Raw genomic sequence first — 15,148 nt, 5'->3', positions numbered from 1 at the left:
TCGTTTTTATTTTTGTGCAAAGTAATTGGATGGTCAAATTTCACCAGTAGTTGACTACTCCGAAGCCGTTAAAAACAGTTTACTATAACACAACACTCCGCTTGATTTCAACTGTCAAGTTGTCACCGGAAAAGAAAGGAAAAAACATGAATCGTCCGACTACATGAGCCGACATTTGAGTCCGACCGTGTGTATTTACAGGTTTAACCTCGGTTATCCTATTAAGAGTGGACGTCGGATTTTTGTTAATTTCTCCTCTTGATTATTTATATATAACAAACTATTTCAATAGCAACAACGGCCCACTCGGACGTCTGGCCGCGACATGTGGACGTCTCTTCAACACGGGCAATGACCTGAGGATGATAATATGCTTTTTCAGTCTTTAATTTTTAAAATTTTCTTTACTTTGTCAGTTTTTTTATTTGTTTAAACATAAGTTTACTTTCTTTTTTGCTAACATCATTTTAGATTTAAGTCTTTTGATTAATTTTAATAAATAATTAATAGTAACAAATGTCACATAAACATCAGATGCAAATACCATTGGCCTCATCAGTTATCAGCAAGACATTTAACTGCGAAATTGGACGGAATTGTAAAGGAGGATAAATTTGCGATAATGACATCATTTTGGGAGTTTTTAGGAGTTGTAAACAAATTTTACGTACGCCTGAGGTATCCTAAAATGACCCATAGAAGCTGATCCAGCAAGAGGATTAAAGTCCGACACCAATCCTTCCCCAAAGGGAAAAGAAAAAAGAGCAGAAAGAAGGGTTCAAAGAAGGTTGAATGCGAAAACTACATAGACAATGCAACTTGCACTTCCACCATATTATAAGGTGAAAGGTGTTAAAAATATCTCACATCACTTGTCTATGAGATTAGTATGCTCTTTACGTATATGTGGTCTCCCTTCACCTATAAAGTTAAACTTTTGGGTTGTATCTTCTAACGCTATATGAAAGTAAAGTTCTGCCCACATGTCATTCTTTATCCCGGCTTGCACGTGAGAGAGGATTTCAAGTATTCTCTATCACTAACATTCTAAGCTAACAGAAAGGCAATTTCATGTAATTATATAGAAATACTTAGAAATGATGCATGAAAGGTTTCAGAAATGAAAAGTGTATTGATGTTCACACATATAGTCAGTAAGTGAGGAAATTGTTTAGAGAGAGTGTGAGAGTACAAGACGATCGTAATAACATGGTACTATGTCAGGTAACAAATGAGAAGGATTGGAAAAGCTAGAGCTAGCTTGTTTGGAGCTTTTAGAAAATCATTTTGCAACTCCACGGAATTATATATGAAGTCACATATTCATAAGAAAACAGTGACAAACCTCTGAAGATTCAATAATTCTGCAACATTCAACCGGCACTAGATTAAGGATGAAACTCCATCAGCATATCATTGACAATCTTCCGTAGCCTCTCAGATATTCTCTCGTCTGGAGAATCGCCTTCGCCAACCTACAATACACTCAACGTAGAAAGAAACCGAAGAACCAGCCAATTGAAAGAACAACATCAAGAGGGAAATGAAAACATCTCCTGCCAATCTTGTCCAGGAATTTCCATCGACCTCTTTATGTTATAAGATAGTGAAGCTTTAGCTTTTGTCTACTTGGTGCGTGCATTAAACATGGTTGGCTCTTATGTCTTACTGTCAATACCGTCACAGCTGATAAAATTACTTTGCACGGACCAGAGTAACCTACTATGATCAATTTGTGCTTCTCAAGCCTGCTCTAGGAATCCCTAAACGAGTCATGCTATTGCTAGGCGTATTAAACCCCGGTTACCGGAATTGGCTTACAAATTGCATGCGAGTATTTTAAACAAGCGAATTAGTTGTACTTGTACTGGCAGCACGTGTTTGATTCCCACACCATCAAGTGGCAAACAAATTTATCTTTAGGTCAACTTCCAAGGTTTCGACTGCCATCTTATATAGTAAACAAGATAATGAGAAATTTCATGATCAATGAGATTATGCTACTTGAGTGAGTCGGGCATCCTTGTCATATTAAAACAAGGGGATCATAATCGAATGCCTGACAGAATTTCATCACCTCACTCCATGAACTAATCTTGTGCATCGTCTCTACAAATTAGTTCCAAAAATCTAGGTTTTGGAGTAAACTTTTTGTTCTAAACGTATAATTTCTAACCATTTTGGGCTCAAAATATAAACAAATTCTTACCTTGGCATGAAAGGTGTGAAGCATTGCATCACCAACATAAGAGAAACTGGCATTGACAATATCAGCTCCTTCTTCATGAATCACCTGAGCAGTCTCATTGAACATGAATTGGTCATCCAATCCAGTAACAAGGACAACCTCCAAAATTGACCCAGTGTTCCAAATTCTGATCTCCGGCGACTTGAATTTAATCATCGGTCCATTGTTCATGGTCGTGTTGATCTTTTCTACTTCTAACAAGTTCTGTTTCTGCTCCCTCATTTCCTCCACCTTCACTTTTAAGCTCTTTATGTAATTGGCCGCTTCACTTAATTGATCGGACAATGACAATGTTGATTCCTGCAATCAAAAAATAAGTAAGCAAGGACAATTGTTAACTCATACTTGATCAAAATGCATTGACGAATATACTTGGAACAAAAATTCAGCGACTTCGAACTCGAGAAGATACTATCTAAACTCACCCTCATCAACAAAACCTATCAAATACCAATATGATCAACCTCATACTGAACCGTGTTATAAAAACTTCCATCGACAGAGAACCCAAATTTTGTACTTAATTTACTTGAAATTGTGCTCAACTCTGACCACCACTTTACAATCCGTACCATGCTAGACATTTTTCGTCAAGATCGAATGAGGGGACATCACCAAATCCTTGTGCTTAACTGGAAGTTTGACCAAAGGAGAAACAGAGAAAACCCTAGATAGGTCTCTCGTGTTTAGGGGAGTTTAGTTTTGTTCTTTATTCGTTTTCGACAAAATCGGAAACTAGGCATGATTTATTTTAAAAATTGCCAAATAAACCATCTGGGAAACAGAACCTCGACATCAGTTATGGTGTTTTGTACGTAATAGCCGCGAAAATAATTCAGTGGAGAGAGAGAAAGAGAGAGAGAGACCGTAGGACTCCATGGAGGAACAAGGGAGTGCAGCTCGGAGAAGAGGGCCTTCATTTGATTTCTCCTGTTTCTCTCTCTCGTTTTGCGGTCGTGTCTGGATGAACCGGGCTTGCTCTCCATCATGCCACGCCTTGAATTACTGAACACCGAGATCAGAGCAGCATTTGTTACCGAGAAATCTGAGTGCATATAACATGTTCGATTACATTCCTTGTTGGGAAGGGCATGCACCTTACTGAAACCCCAAAGCAAAAAAAAGTTAAAGTTAAAATATGATTATTCAGATGCCACTCTCTGTAAAGGGTTCTATTCCGCAGTTGGCAATTTCTACTTTATCCATGGAACTAACGCGGACCTTCCTTGACCATCAATTCCATGTAATTAATTAACTCAAACAGTTTGCGAACAAAGACAGCCGCTTCTTCCACGGATATACAATGTTTTGCTTGCCTCACGAATATTTGATTAGTAGGATCAGAGAAGGTACGTGGTCTCGTATATTCTGATTGGAAAATTTAATTTTGAATAAGAATATGTAAGTAATATATAATATTCTGTGATGTTTTTGGTGAGATTGGATAGGTCTGAGTTAAGAAAAAAATTGTAAATGGGTTTTAAGAAAAAGGGCAAAGCCCACATGGCTTCATCGTTCAAAAGTAGGAAGGATAAGAATATAAAATGTACCATAATTTTATTATGGCGTTCACTTGTGTTGAAACTTTTTTTCAATCAATTGACCATCGTGACTTCTAAAAAACGTTCACTGAAGTATTATAACTTTTGATCGATTACTTGAGTGCCATAATTTTCAAAAAGTGTTCATTGAAGTGTTAGAATTCCAACCTGACATGACACTTATGATGAACATTTTTATAAGGTTATGACACTCAATTGATCAATCAAAAAGTTATATGACACTCAAAAAAAAAGAAAAAATTATGGCACTTGTGCTGTCTTTTTCCCCAAAATATGATCGCCACAAGAGGGGCCCCTCTTTACGTCAGATGGTTGTCAGAAGCCATTGAGAGTGAGAGAAAGAGAGATAGAGAGAGAGAGTATGATCATCACATGGTGGACCCCTACTAATGGTAGGTGAAGAGAACAATAAGTCACCATTACGACAGTCACCTATAATTGAAGTTCGACACAAAACGAAGCAATTCAACTCGATCGTACAAGTGATTTACATAATTTAGTCAGCATGATCTACTCTATGGGAAGTGCAATATAGGATTTCATTATAAAATCAAGCAATATAATGGATATTATAATCACACTTAAGTCATTAAAATATTATTAATATCTCCCAACCCCTTATTACACATAATAATACGCATAGTGTTTAGCTTGTACAATGAAATAATTTCTCAATATCGCAAAAGGAATATATAAATCTTTTAAGATTATGTTATGGTTTCAAAAACCTCTTGTTTTTTTTTTTTTCAATGGATGAACACAAGCATGCCCTACAATTGATTGTTATGACCAAAAACTCATCTACTCACCAATGGACAAAAAAAAAACCAACAAATATACATATATTTAGAATAAGATGCTCCTTTTAGCTAACTCAGATTAGGATTTGAACTCTAGCATGGAAAGTGTTTCCATAATATCTTAGTTGTTTAAACGTCAAGCCATAAGTCCTATTTGAATTTAAAATTTCAACTTTGATTGGGTTTTCTTCACTTGCTCGACGCCACAAGCCAAATTACAATATTTTCTCTAAAACCCAAACTTCATTGCTATTCTCCACAGCCCCTCATAGGCTCCTTAACCACCACATACATATTCCAAGTTTCAGCTGTACTTTGATTTCGTCATGACAAAGGATCTTAAAAGAACACCAACTCCATATGCACCTTTAGCTATTACACAAGGATTTTCATATATAAACTCCTTTATCACAAATAAAACAAGACAACCGTTGCATCAATACATGCCAATAGATCAAACACGCATCTTATCAAACATGTCAATAGATCAAACACGCATCTTATCAAACTCAATAGCTACATCAACTGTTGACACTATAGGCTTTGCCTCGATATAAACACGGCCTTTGTTGATTATCACGCTTGCACCCATTACTTTAGGATTTTCTGGTTGCAACTCCATCTTATTTTGAACACCGTCCAAATCTCTATAAGTATTAACATAATATTTCTTATGAAAAAGTTTTTGAAACTAGTCGAATATAACTCCTTTGCTGGCAATAAGTAAATTTGATTCCATGCACCAGTAACCGATAGCTCAAAGCTCCCACCTTATGCATAACTTAGTAATATGCACTTTATTGCCTTCTTATCTACCTTACCGTCACTCACTCGAGTATAATACAACCAACCAAACAATTTAACATTAGAATAATTAGCAACATTGCTGAACCATACTTTTTTGGGAATCCTACTACTTTCACGAAGTAGCTCATCTTACTAAGCCCATCCTTTAGGAATTTGCTAACCATACCGGCAATAGATAGAAAATCTCTAGTAACTTTCTTTTAATTAACTTTGCAACTTCTTGTGATTTAATAAGATTAATACATTGTCTCACTATACCTTTTTTTTTTTTGGTAGAATTCATTTAACAACTTCACGCAAAACTCTATGTTATTGTCAATTCACACATGGTGAATCATCTTGAGAGTCTCCATTTTTATCAAAACTTTTAACTTCTCAATCTTGATAATTGCATCAAACTTTTGTCTAAATAAAAACACCAAGGTCCTCTTCAAGTAGCCATTCATAATTGAGCATAAATATAGCATTCTTCATCAAAGGACATCACAACGGTCTATAAACATCCAAGTGAATCAACCTTACAATCTCATGGTTTCTTTGGAAGTCGTACAAAATTGCATTTTCTACCATTTGCCTAAGTCATAGCATCCCCATACGTTTAGTTCCTTATGTACATAACGATGCGGCAAGTCACTTAGAACCTTCAAGCTTCTCTCGCCAATTTGCCCGAAATGCATATACCATAATTGGGACTCTTGAACAGATGCATATGGCATCTCCACTTCGATGTCCATAATTGTCTCCCCGTAAAAATTAAATGGGCCAATATGCTTTCCACTTCTCATTATCAGCACATCACCTCGATCAACTTTTGATAGTCTACCCTTTGAAGTATGCTAATACCTAGCTAAAGCCAAGTTTCTCAAAGAATCACGTTCTTCTTCAACTCTAGAATATGCCTCACACTAGTCAACGTCCTCTTGATAGTATTGTGCATTCTAATTCTAACACAATCGACACTTGGGGACTAGTTGAAGTAAGAAACGAACTATCAAAATTCATAATTCATCCTTAGTAACAAAGAAGATATAATAAGCACTATTCGAGTTACTATTAGCTATTGCAATAATATTATCATTAGACTCAACTCTAAGTACCTCACCCTTCTCTTTATGTGGCTTTAAGTAATCTCATCTAATATGCCCCTTCTTGCCACAATTTCAATAAACAATATCTCCAATTTTAGACTAACTTCAACTATTCAAGTTTATACTAATTTTGCTGATAAGAATACTATTCTTCCTCTACCTTCACCTATTCAACCAATGGGCACAAGTTTACTAGAGTTTCTTATACAAATCTTTTCTTATACAATCACGTATCTCATCAAATGTCAAACTTCTTGATTCATAGGAGTTACTAACATCACTAATAGTAGTATTCCAACTATTATGCAATGAGGATAGTAGGGAAAAAACATGTACCTCATCATCAAATTCAATCGCAGCCAAACTCAAATGGTCTCAATATACTTCATGAACCTTGACTTTATCACTCTCGACCTCACATTAAGCCTTGAGATATAGCAAAGTCTAACACTTGCTCTTTGATTGATCCATTGACCATTTGGTATAAAAAATTATTTGACACAAAAACTCTAACACAATTCAAAGAAAACTTGTGATCTCAAACATATTTCATTTGAGACAATTACTAACTTTGGAATAAAAAATGTGATATATGAATAACTTCCTCCGGAAATCTCTTTACACCAGTGGCACTCTAGGTATGTCACTTTTAGGACACTTGTCCTTCATTACTAACATATCAAATGCCATTTTGGAGGTAATTGCACCCACTATTACTCCATAAATATCATTGTTTTCCATCTACAAGCAATTAAAATTTTCATCTCTTAATCTCATAATCGCTCAAGTCAAAGGTTTCACCTCAAAGATTAACCCAGTAGCAACCTTTCAAATGAAATAAAAATGTCATCAAAAGTGAAGTAAGAGAAGTACAACCTAACTTGACAATTTAACAAACATCTTTGTGCTTCTTTTTTTTTTTTTTTTTACATTTTAATGGACATATTCACGCTTCTCTCTTTAACAATACGAATAAATCACCAATAAAATAATAATAATAATAATAATAATAATAATAATAATAATAATAATTTGATATCATCAAACGTAAACAATGATACTGTTTGTCTCCTACGTCAACCAAATCATGAAAGGCATAATCTATGAACATACTGTATTAAATTCTTCACAAGCAACTATAAGAAAGTTCTCTAAAATTTTGAGCAAATCAATGACAAAAGTCAAGCTAAAATGTCAAGCTCTTGATAGATTGCCTACTCTTGTGTTAGCCTAAAATCTCCAATTGACTTTGACCTTCAATAGTCGAGTATCTAACTTATGTGAATTGAAGTGAAAATCAAATGATTGTAGCACATAAGATAATCGAAGTACCAAATCGTATCAACTATAGATTCACTATGTAAAGGATTGATTGTTTTTCAAATCCATGAGGGGAGGGAGAGGGAGAGGGAGAGGGAGAGAGAGAGAGAGAGAACCCTTTACAAAGTCGTTGAGTGTCAAAGAGCTTAACCTTCAAAGAAGATGTTGTGCGTTTGTGGTAAGGAAACTCTTTGAGAGAGAGAACCTATTACAAAGCCATTGAGTGTCAAAGAGGTTAACCTTCAAAGAAGATGTTGAGCGTTTCTAGTATGAAACTTCTATGAGAGAACCTGAGCCTTGAAGAAGAGAGAGAACCTGTTACAAAGCCGTTGAGTGTCAAAGAGCTTAACCTTCAAAGAAGATGCCAAGTGTTTGTGGTAAGAAACTTCTATGAGAGAGAGAGAGAGAGAGAGAACCTGTTACAAAGCCGTTGAGTGTTAAAGAGGTTAACCTTCAAAGAAGATGTTGAGCGTTTGTGGTAAGAAACTTCTATGAGAGAGAGAACCCAAGCCTCCAAGAAGAAAAGTTGAACCTTTAACAGAGATATTGGGTGTCAGTGTAGAAGAGTGAAACTTGAAGAAGCTAGTGTTTTTGTTAAGACTCTTATAATGTTTGGGAAAATGACTTTTTGTTTTGTTTTTGTTTTTTTGTTTTTTTTGCAAAATCCAGAATTCATCTTCCTAATTTTAAGTGTAGGTGCGTTCCTCTTTTAAATATTGACTTTGTAAAGACTCGTCATAATTGTCCTTAACCTTGGACCGTTTTGTTCTTCTTTTTCTTTTTCAGATCCTTACCTCATGCATAAGTTGAAATAACATAGGGGCGAGTATTTGACTTGCTTACACAAGGTAGGGTAGCTAACATAGTGAGAAGATTACTATCTGTCAATTGTAGCAAAACAAAATTCTCATTTAAGGCCACATACACGATATATTTATATGCATGTAATTGCGGGGATCGATAAAATTGGCTCTTAAATTGTTTATGTAGACCAGATTATGTGAACCACTTATTTTTTGCCTGTCGAGTTTCAAGTAATCTCGTTTCCTTTTGGGCGGCCAAATTCAACCTATATTGGTGAAACAAGCCTTGGATGGATAATCTTGCATGGGCAACCAGGATGCTTGCAGATGATAGCTTCTTCGAATCTATGGCTCGCTTCAGCTTTGGCGCTCTTTGTTATATTATTTGGAAAGAGCGCAATAATATGTTATTTCGCAATCAAGCCCTCTTTATCCCGGCGATGAAGATGCACCTTCAAAAGGCTATTAAAGATAAGGCGTTGACCTTTAAACGTGTTCCGGACAACCACAAGAATAGAAGGCTACTACAGAGCTGGGATCTACATCCATCTATCTTTGATTAATGGAGGTTCTTTCTAGTGTTTGTTTGTTAGTCTTTTCTTTCTTGTCTTGTTCTTTTGGTAGTTCTTTCTTTCCTTAGGATCCCATGGCACCCTTACACTCTCTTTGACGACTATCTTCCTGAGTGTTTGTCTTGTCTGGTGCCGATCATCCTTCCTTGTATTCTTTTGGCAAAATCAATATAATTCGTACCTTTACCAAAAAAAAAAACAAAACAAAACCCCCTAAATTAGGCCCAAATAACCTAATCTAAATAAGCTGGTTCTGCAAAAGAATAATTGCTATATGCACGGCATGTATAACGTTTGGTTTTTTATTTTGCATAGCAGTCAGGGGCTTTGATTGTAGATCTGACGGAGAGGATCTAGAAACTTATGCCAATCCTTAGGATGTAGAAACTCATGACCTTATGTCACAAATCAACTAAATCGATGTTTACCTTGCTTTTGTTCTTCTAGAAGTTTAATAAAAACTAAAGATGGACATATTAAATTGATGTGAGGACGATGACCCTTTGATATTAAGCATATCTATTTTTAGATAAGTGTAGAAACATGACTTAACATTTGGGCTACAGTCAATTGAGAATTTAATGTTTTATTTTGGTTAGTCAAGGACCTGAGTAGATCTACTGAGTCAGGTTATAAATGGTCCAACCTCAAATGACCCATTAACCTATCTATGACCAATTTATTCGTAATGTCAATTTCTTGAACAATACATAACCCGACCCATACCCGAGCTAACCCATATTGCTAAAACACATCCATATTTAACTCAATTTAAGAAAAATGTTTCTTATGATTTTTAAAAAAATATTATATTACTAAAATACTTCCATGCAAGGATATTTTAGTGGATAGTTTTATAATTTTTTAAAATTGACACTCCATTTATTTTGTAGAAAATATGATATTTCTTTAAATGTTTTCTATGAAGTTATTTTCCGAGAAAAAAAAAATATTTTCTAGTATTTGACTAAAATCTAAAAATAAATTAAAAATAATTTTTGTCCATTGGTATGGAAAATTTAATTAAATGTTCCTCCATGAACTCCTTTTAATTATTTTTATTTTTATTTTTATTTTCTTTTTTATATTTTAAAAAAAATCGAATATTGTTATTATTTTTATTCTTTTATTTTATTTTCTTTTTCTTTCTTCTTCAGCTAGTAGCCAGTCACGGCGACTATCGATGACCAGAGGAGGCGAGGGATGAGCTCGTCGATTCGGCCTCCGGCTTGCCCGATTCCAACAAGTCGAGCCTTGCCCTTGCTAGCCTCAGTGAGCTTGAGCTTTGTCATGGAGCTTCGTCGTGGCTAGTGATTGGCCAAGAAAGAATAAAAAGAAAAAAAGTTAAAATATAGGGATGAAAAGTATACTTTTTTTCTTAAATAATAATAAATTGTCTAGGCTATTGATTAGCATATTGATCAGTAATTGCATCCTGAGCAAAGTGTCTCTAGAATGACGAATAATTGGTGACATATTATGGATGACGTCCCATAAGATCTCTTTTTACCATTTTCTGCATCAAAGTGAATAAGTAAATTCCTAAAAAGCAAGGGCAATTACGAGTCCTTTGTTTCCTTCCTCCCACGAAGAAAAGCCTCAAGCGCCCTACTTCGTCCGAGAGCATTCACATGTAACCATCGACATGCACAATGTGCATGATTCCCAAGTTTCCGGTCTCTAGAACGTTGACTATAGCTTTGGTAAAATTTCCAAGATGAAGTTTTCGGAATCTGATAGTCGATTTTAATTTGTTTTAGAAGCAAATTACAATTCAAGCAGATTTAGTAAACTAAGACAAAAATAATACATTCGGCGATAATAGGTTCTTTAGGATAAAGAAAGTTGGATAACCTAAAGAATTACTTAGCAGCCGTTACTTTCTTTTGGCCTTACTTTATTCAAGAGCGTTCAAATGAAGCTATCGACGTGCACAATGTGAGTGAAGCACAAGTCTCAAGTCTCTAGAATGTGTATGGTATCTTCCGTAAATCTAGGATGTAATTAAGTTTCGCAAATCCGATGTCGATATCAATACTCTTTAGAATAAGGTAATAATTTAAGTGGATTTAGTAAATTAAGGAAAAACATGATACATGCAGTGATAAAAGATGCTTTGGTAAAGGCAAAGTTGGTTAATCTAAATGATTACTCAATGACTGTTATTTTTTTTATTCACAACAAAGCCAAAAAAGTCTCTCTCCTGCTCTCTTCACTCTCTATCTTTTCTTTAACCTCCGGTCACGGGGGCACCCCCCCCTCCATCTATTGTTGATGTTATTTGAGTTTTTTTTTTTTTCGTACCTTTTTCTTTTTTTTTTTCTCTTCCCAATCTAGATTTGGAAGATCTCTTCTCCCAATCTAATTCTAAATTTGAGAGTTTGAGCTCTCCAAATTTAGTTCTAGATCTAGGAGTTTAATAATATTTATGGGGATTTGATATCCACGTGCTTTGTCTGTGTATAAATTCTCTACCTCCAATTTCAATGATGATTATAGGAGTCAATATTTGATCTTCTAAATGTTAGGTTTTTTTTTATTCAACTTAATTTCATTGCCATGCCATTGTACGGCAATGGCATAGAGGATGCTAAAAGGCAATACCGTAGTTGTTGGAGAAGAAATTTTTGGCAAATGCTTATCACTAACAATGATACGAGATTCAGTGATTGGTTACCAATTATTTTACTTGACAGATCTGTTCTTATGGAACAAGTGTGTACTTAACCTTGCAAAGTGCTCAGTTGATCCTCCTTATTTTTTGAATTAGCTTTATTTTGTTGAATTCCAACCTTTACTTTATTTCAATTTGCTTTGCCATGAAAGTCTATATACTTTTTTTGGTACTTTTCATGCATCCTTTTGAGTAATGAATACAAATTTCTTTCAACACAAAAAAAAAAAAAATTGTTATTTTTTCATCGTGCCTTACTTTGTCCCAAAGCATTCACATATAGCTATCGACCTTCACAGTGTGTGTGATTCACAAGTTTCAAGTCTCTAGAACGTTGACTATATCTTATGTAAAATTTCTAGGATATAATCAAGTTTTAGAAATTCGATGTGAATTTCAATTTGAAGCAAATTTAATAAAAATTCATGCAGATTTAGCAAAAAGAAAGTATATATTAAGTAATAATATATACTTTAAGATGGACAAAGTTGGATAACTTAAAGGATTGCTCAATAGATTTGGAACTCGCGGCCGACCCATCTCGCACTGGATTCCACCCGGGAGGAGCCTTGAAGATTAATATTGATGGGATGTACGGACCTGGTTCGTTCGGTCATTCCATAGCTTGCATCTGCCGAGATTCGAGGGGAGGATGTGGGAGGAGCGGCTAAAGCAATTAGAGCCTCTTCTCCCTTGATGGTTGAAACCCTAGCTTTATGGGAAGCCCTCAACTTTTTCTTCCCGAGAAGACACAAAGAGGTTATTCTTGAGTCAGACAGTTTACAACTAGTCAAAGCCATGAACAGCTCAGATTAGTTAAGTTGGGAAATTCAACCTCTTGTCAATAGGTGCAAGGAAAAAATGCAGGCCTTTTCAAATGTTCAGATAGTCCATTGCTCTAGAGAGGCTAATCTTATTACAAACTGGGTAGCTAAAGCCCACAAGAAAAATTACTTACCTCTGAATTGGGTCTTATCCCCTCCTCAAACTTTGTTGGATCTTTTATTTAATTATACTCATTTACCGAGCCTCTCATCTTTGCTTATTTGATGAAATATTTCCGTTTCTGACCAAAAAAAAAAAAAAAAAAAGGATTGCTCAATACGTGTTTTTTCGTATTGAGCAATTCTAGATCAAGTAGTCGCGTGATAAGAATTAACTTGATTATATATAGACATTTAATTAAATTCGCGATGGAGCATACATGTCTTGGATGTTACATAACAACAGACTTTTCAGTGCGGGACATATAGAGATAAGTCAGAAATCTTAGTGAATAGATTGGAGGGGTTTTAAGTACTTAATGAATCCTAATGAGCTTTAATATTAGAGCCACTTTCGAAAGCTTGAAGAGAGAAAGATAGGTGGGCATGTCGGGATCCTTGATCATTTTAGAGATAATTGCTGAAGATCCTTTCAATTTTGACATCATAACTTATTAAATAGCCTTCAAATTTGGAAAAATTACACATTACCCTATCTAGAATTTGACGCTATCGTACAATATCCTTCGTTCTTTTTTTTTTTTCTGGTCCGAGACAATATCCTTCGTTCAAAAAGCAGCTTTAGCTCTCATTCTAGTACATGACAAAAATGTGTGGAGATCGTTTCTTCACCGGAAAAGGAAAAGAATTTATTTTCTTTCGCCTTTTTGGGGACAAACATGGCCATAGCCTGTACGGGCATTACACTTCACACATCACATGCACTCTCAGATTTTTCTCAAAACTAAGAAATTTCTATCAACTATTAGCCTATTAATCGCTAAATGGACATATTTATGAATCAAACGCGCATTACGGGCTCAATTCCTCATATCATCAAATGTAAGCGATCTCATATGCATGCAATTCATCCCAAATCGAGTCTTGTCCAGATCTGACATGTTCTTGATACTAACCGATCAAAAATGAATCGTCCCATAAAAGTGAGAAAATAGAGGAGAAGTTCATTTCTAATTGTGATTGTCTTTTCAAAGTAATTTCACCATCGCCAAGTCACAGGGGAGTCAAAAGTTGTACAGGCTGATTCTTATCTCATTGATATAACGCAAGCACACTCGATTCGAGGTTGTGGTGAGAAACATGTGAGTCGTGTCTCTTCAGATTTTGGGAAATATGCTTTCTTAGGGTGGATGTCAATTTGCTAGGTTAGGCTCATATGCTTTCTTAGGGTGGATGTCAATTTGCTAGGTTGGGCTCATCATAGCGATTGGAACTGGCCTGTTGAAGATTAGCAGGAAATTTTAGTCACCGGAGGTTAAGATTTCCTGAGGATGTCGAGCCTGGCAGTTTTCGTGGCTCTACCAATCACTTTTATAAAATTCTAATTTAAATAAGTAATTTTGGATTTCACAATCGTGGTAACAAGTTGAGCAGATTTGGGTCTCCCTCATTTTACACGGGCCTCCATTGAAAAATGGCAATATGGTCATTATGCACAAAAATCACCACATAAGCGTGCCCTGCAAATACCATTTCCCTCGTCGATTGCCACATATGGCATTTAACGATGAAACTTGACATTGCAATGGAGGGTACAATTGGAACAGTGGTCCTGTTTTTTTATGGTTTTTATGGGCTGCAATATATTTTGAGATAAATGTGTTCTAGTGGTATTGGTTTAAGATTTTCTGTAATATTAACCTTAATAACACAGAATTATTATTCTTTCATTTCTTTTTCTCTTGGAAAAGTTGAGTCCCATTTGGCAAGTAAAATGCCAAGTAATATCCATCGAGAATATTGGTAAGTCAAGTTCATGATAGGATTGCCTTTATATCATTTGTCAGCTTTTGTTAAAGTTCATTCCCTTTCTCAATTTCCATCTTGTTAGTCACCCTCCGTAAGTCTCGGTGGCCCCAAGTTGTCCATTTTGAAACGCAAAATTCAATAAAGTAGAAATAGTATTGCCAATCGCTTTCTAAATGTACGAATTGGCAAGAACAAAGGATTACTATAGTCTTCGCGCAAGTGATCAAATCATATTATGAGACAACGTGATATGTCAAAAGTTTATTACCGAATTGTTAATTACAATCATTAAGGGTTCACAATCACATACATCAATTGTCTTTTTCCAAAATCTGATTTATCATATTGTAACATATGTTAATCTCACATGCAATTTATCGCACACAATAAAATTCCAAAACTCGAACAAATTTTTACTTCATAAAGAACAATAAAGAGCTACTAGCGCTAGTAACCCTATTCTGAGCGTCACCCAATACCCTTATACTTCATTTCACATCTTGTTGTCCGCCCATACGAAT

The 15,148-nt window shown here is 35.3% G+C and overlaps 1 protein-coding gene across 2 annotated transcripts; it reads right to left on the bottom strand.

Moving 5' to 3' along the window:
- Positions 1-221: 221 nt before the first annotated feature.
- On the bottom strand, positions 222-3,354 carry LOC120285851 (transcription factor bHLH162-like). 2 transcript variants are annotated; one of them, XM_039312471.1, is made up of 4 exons: positions 3,115-3,354; positions 2,210-2,548; positions 1,346-1,475; positions 222-356 (listed from the first exon to the last, which is right to left on the bottom strand). In XM_039312471.1, the coding sequence occupies exons 1-3, from the start codon at positions 3,301-3,303 to the stop codon at positions 1,389-1,391; spliced, it is 615 nt and encodes a 204-aa protein (XP_039168405.1). In that variant the 5' UTR covers positions 3,304-3,354; the 3' UTR covers positions 222-356; positions 1,346-1,388. The 2 variants fall into 2 exon arrangements, with proteins under 2 accessions (XP_039168405.1, XP_039168404.1); XM_039312470.1 differs by lacking the exon at positions 222-356 and having other exon boundaries at positions 1,112-1,475.
- Between the last annotated feature and the right edge of the window lie 11,794 nt (positions 3,355-15,148).

Source organism: Eucalyptus grandis, chromosome 5 (assembly GCF_016545825.1).
Source record: "Eucalyptus grandis isolate ANBG69807.140 chromosome 5, ASM1654582v1, whole genome shotgun sequence".
NCBI lineage: Eukaryota > Viridiplantae > Streptophyta > Magnoliopsida > Myrtales > Myrtaceae > Eucalyptus > Eucalyptus grandis.
Note: the sequence above shows the minus strand (reverse complement) of the source record. Positions and strands in the feature narration are given on the sequence as shown.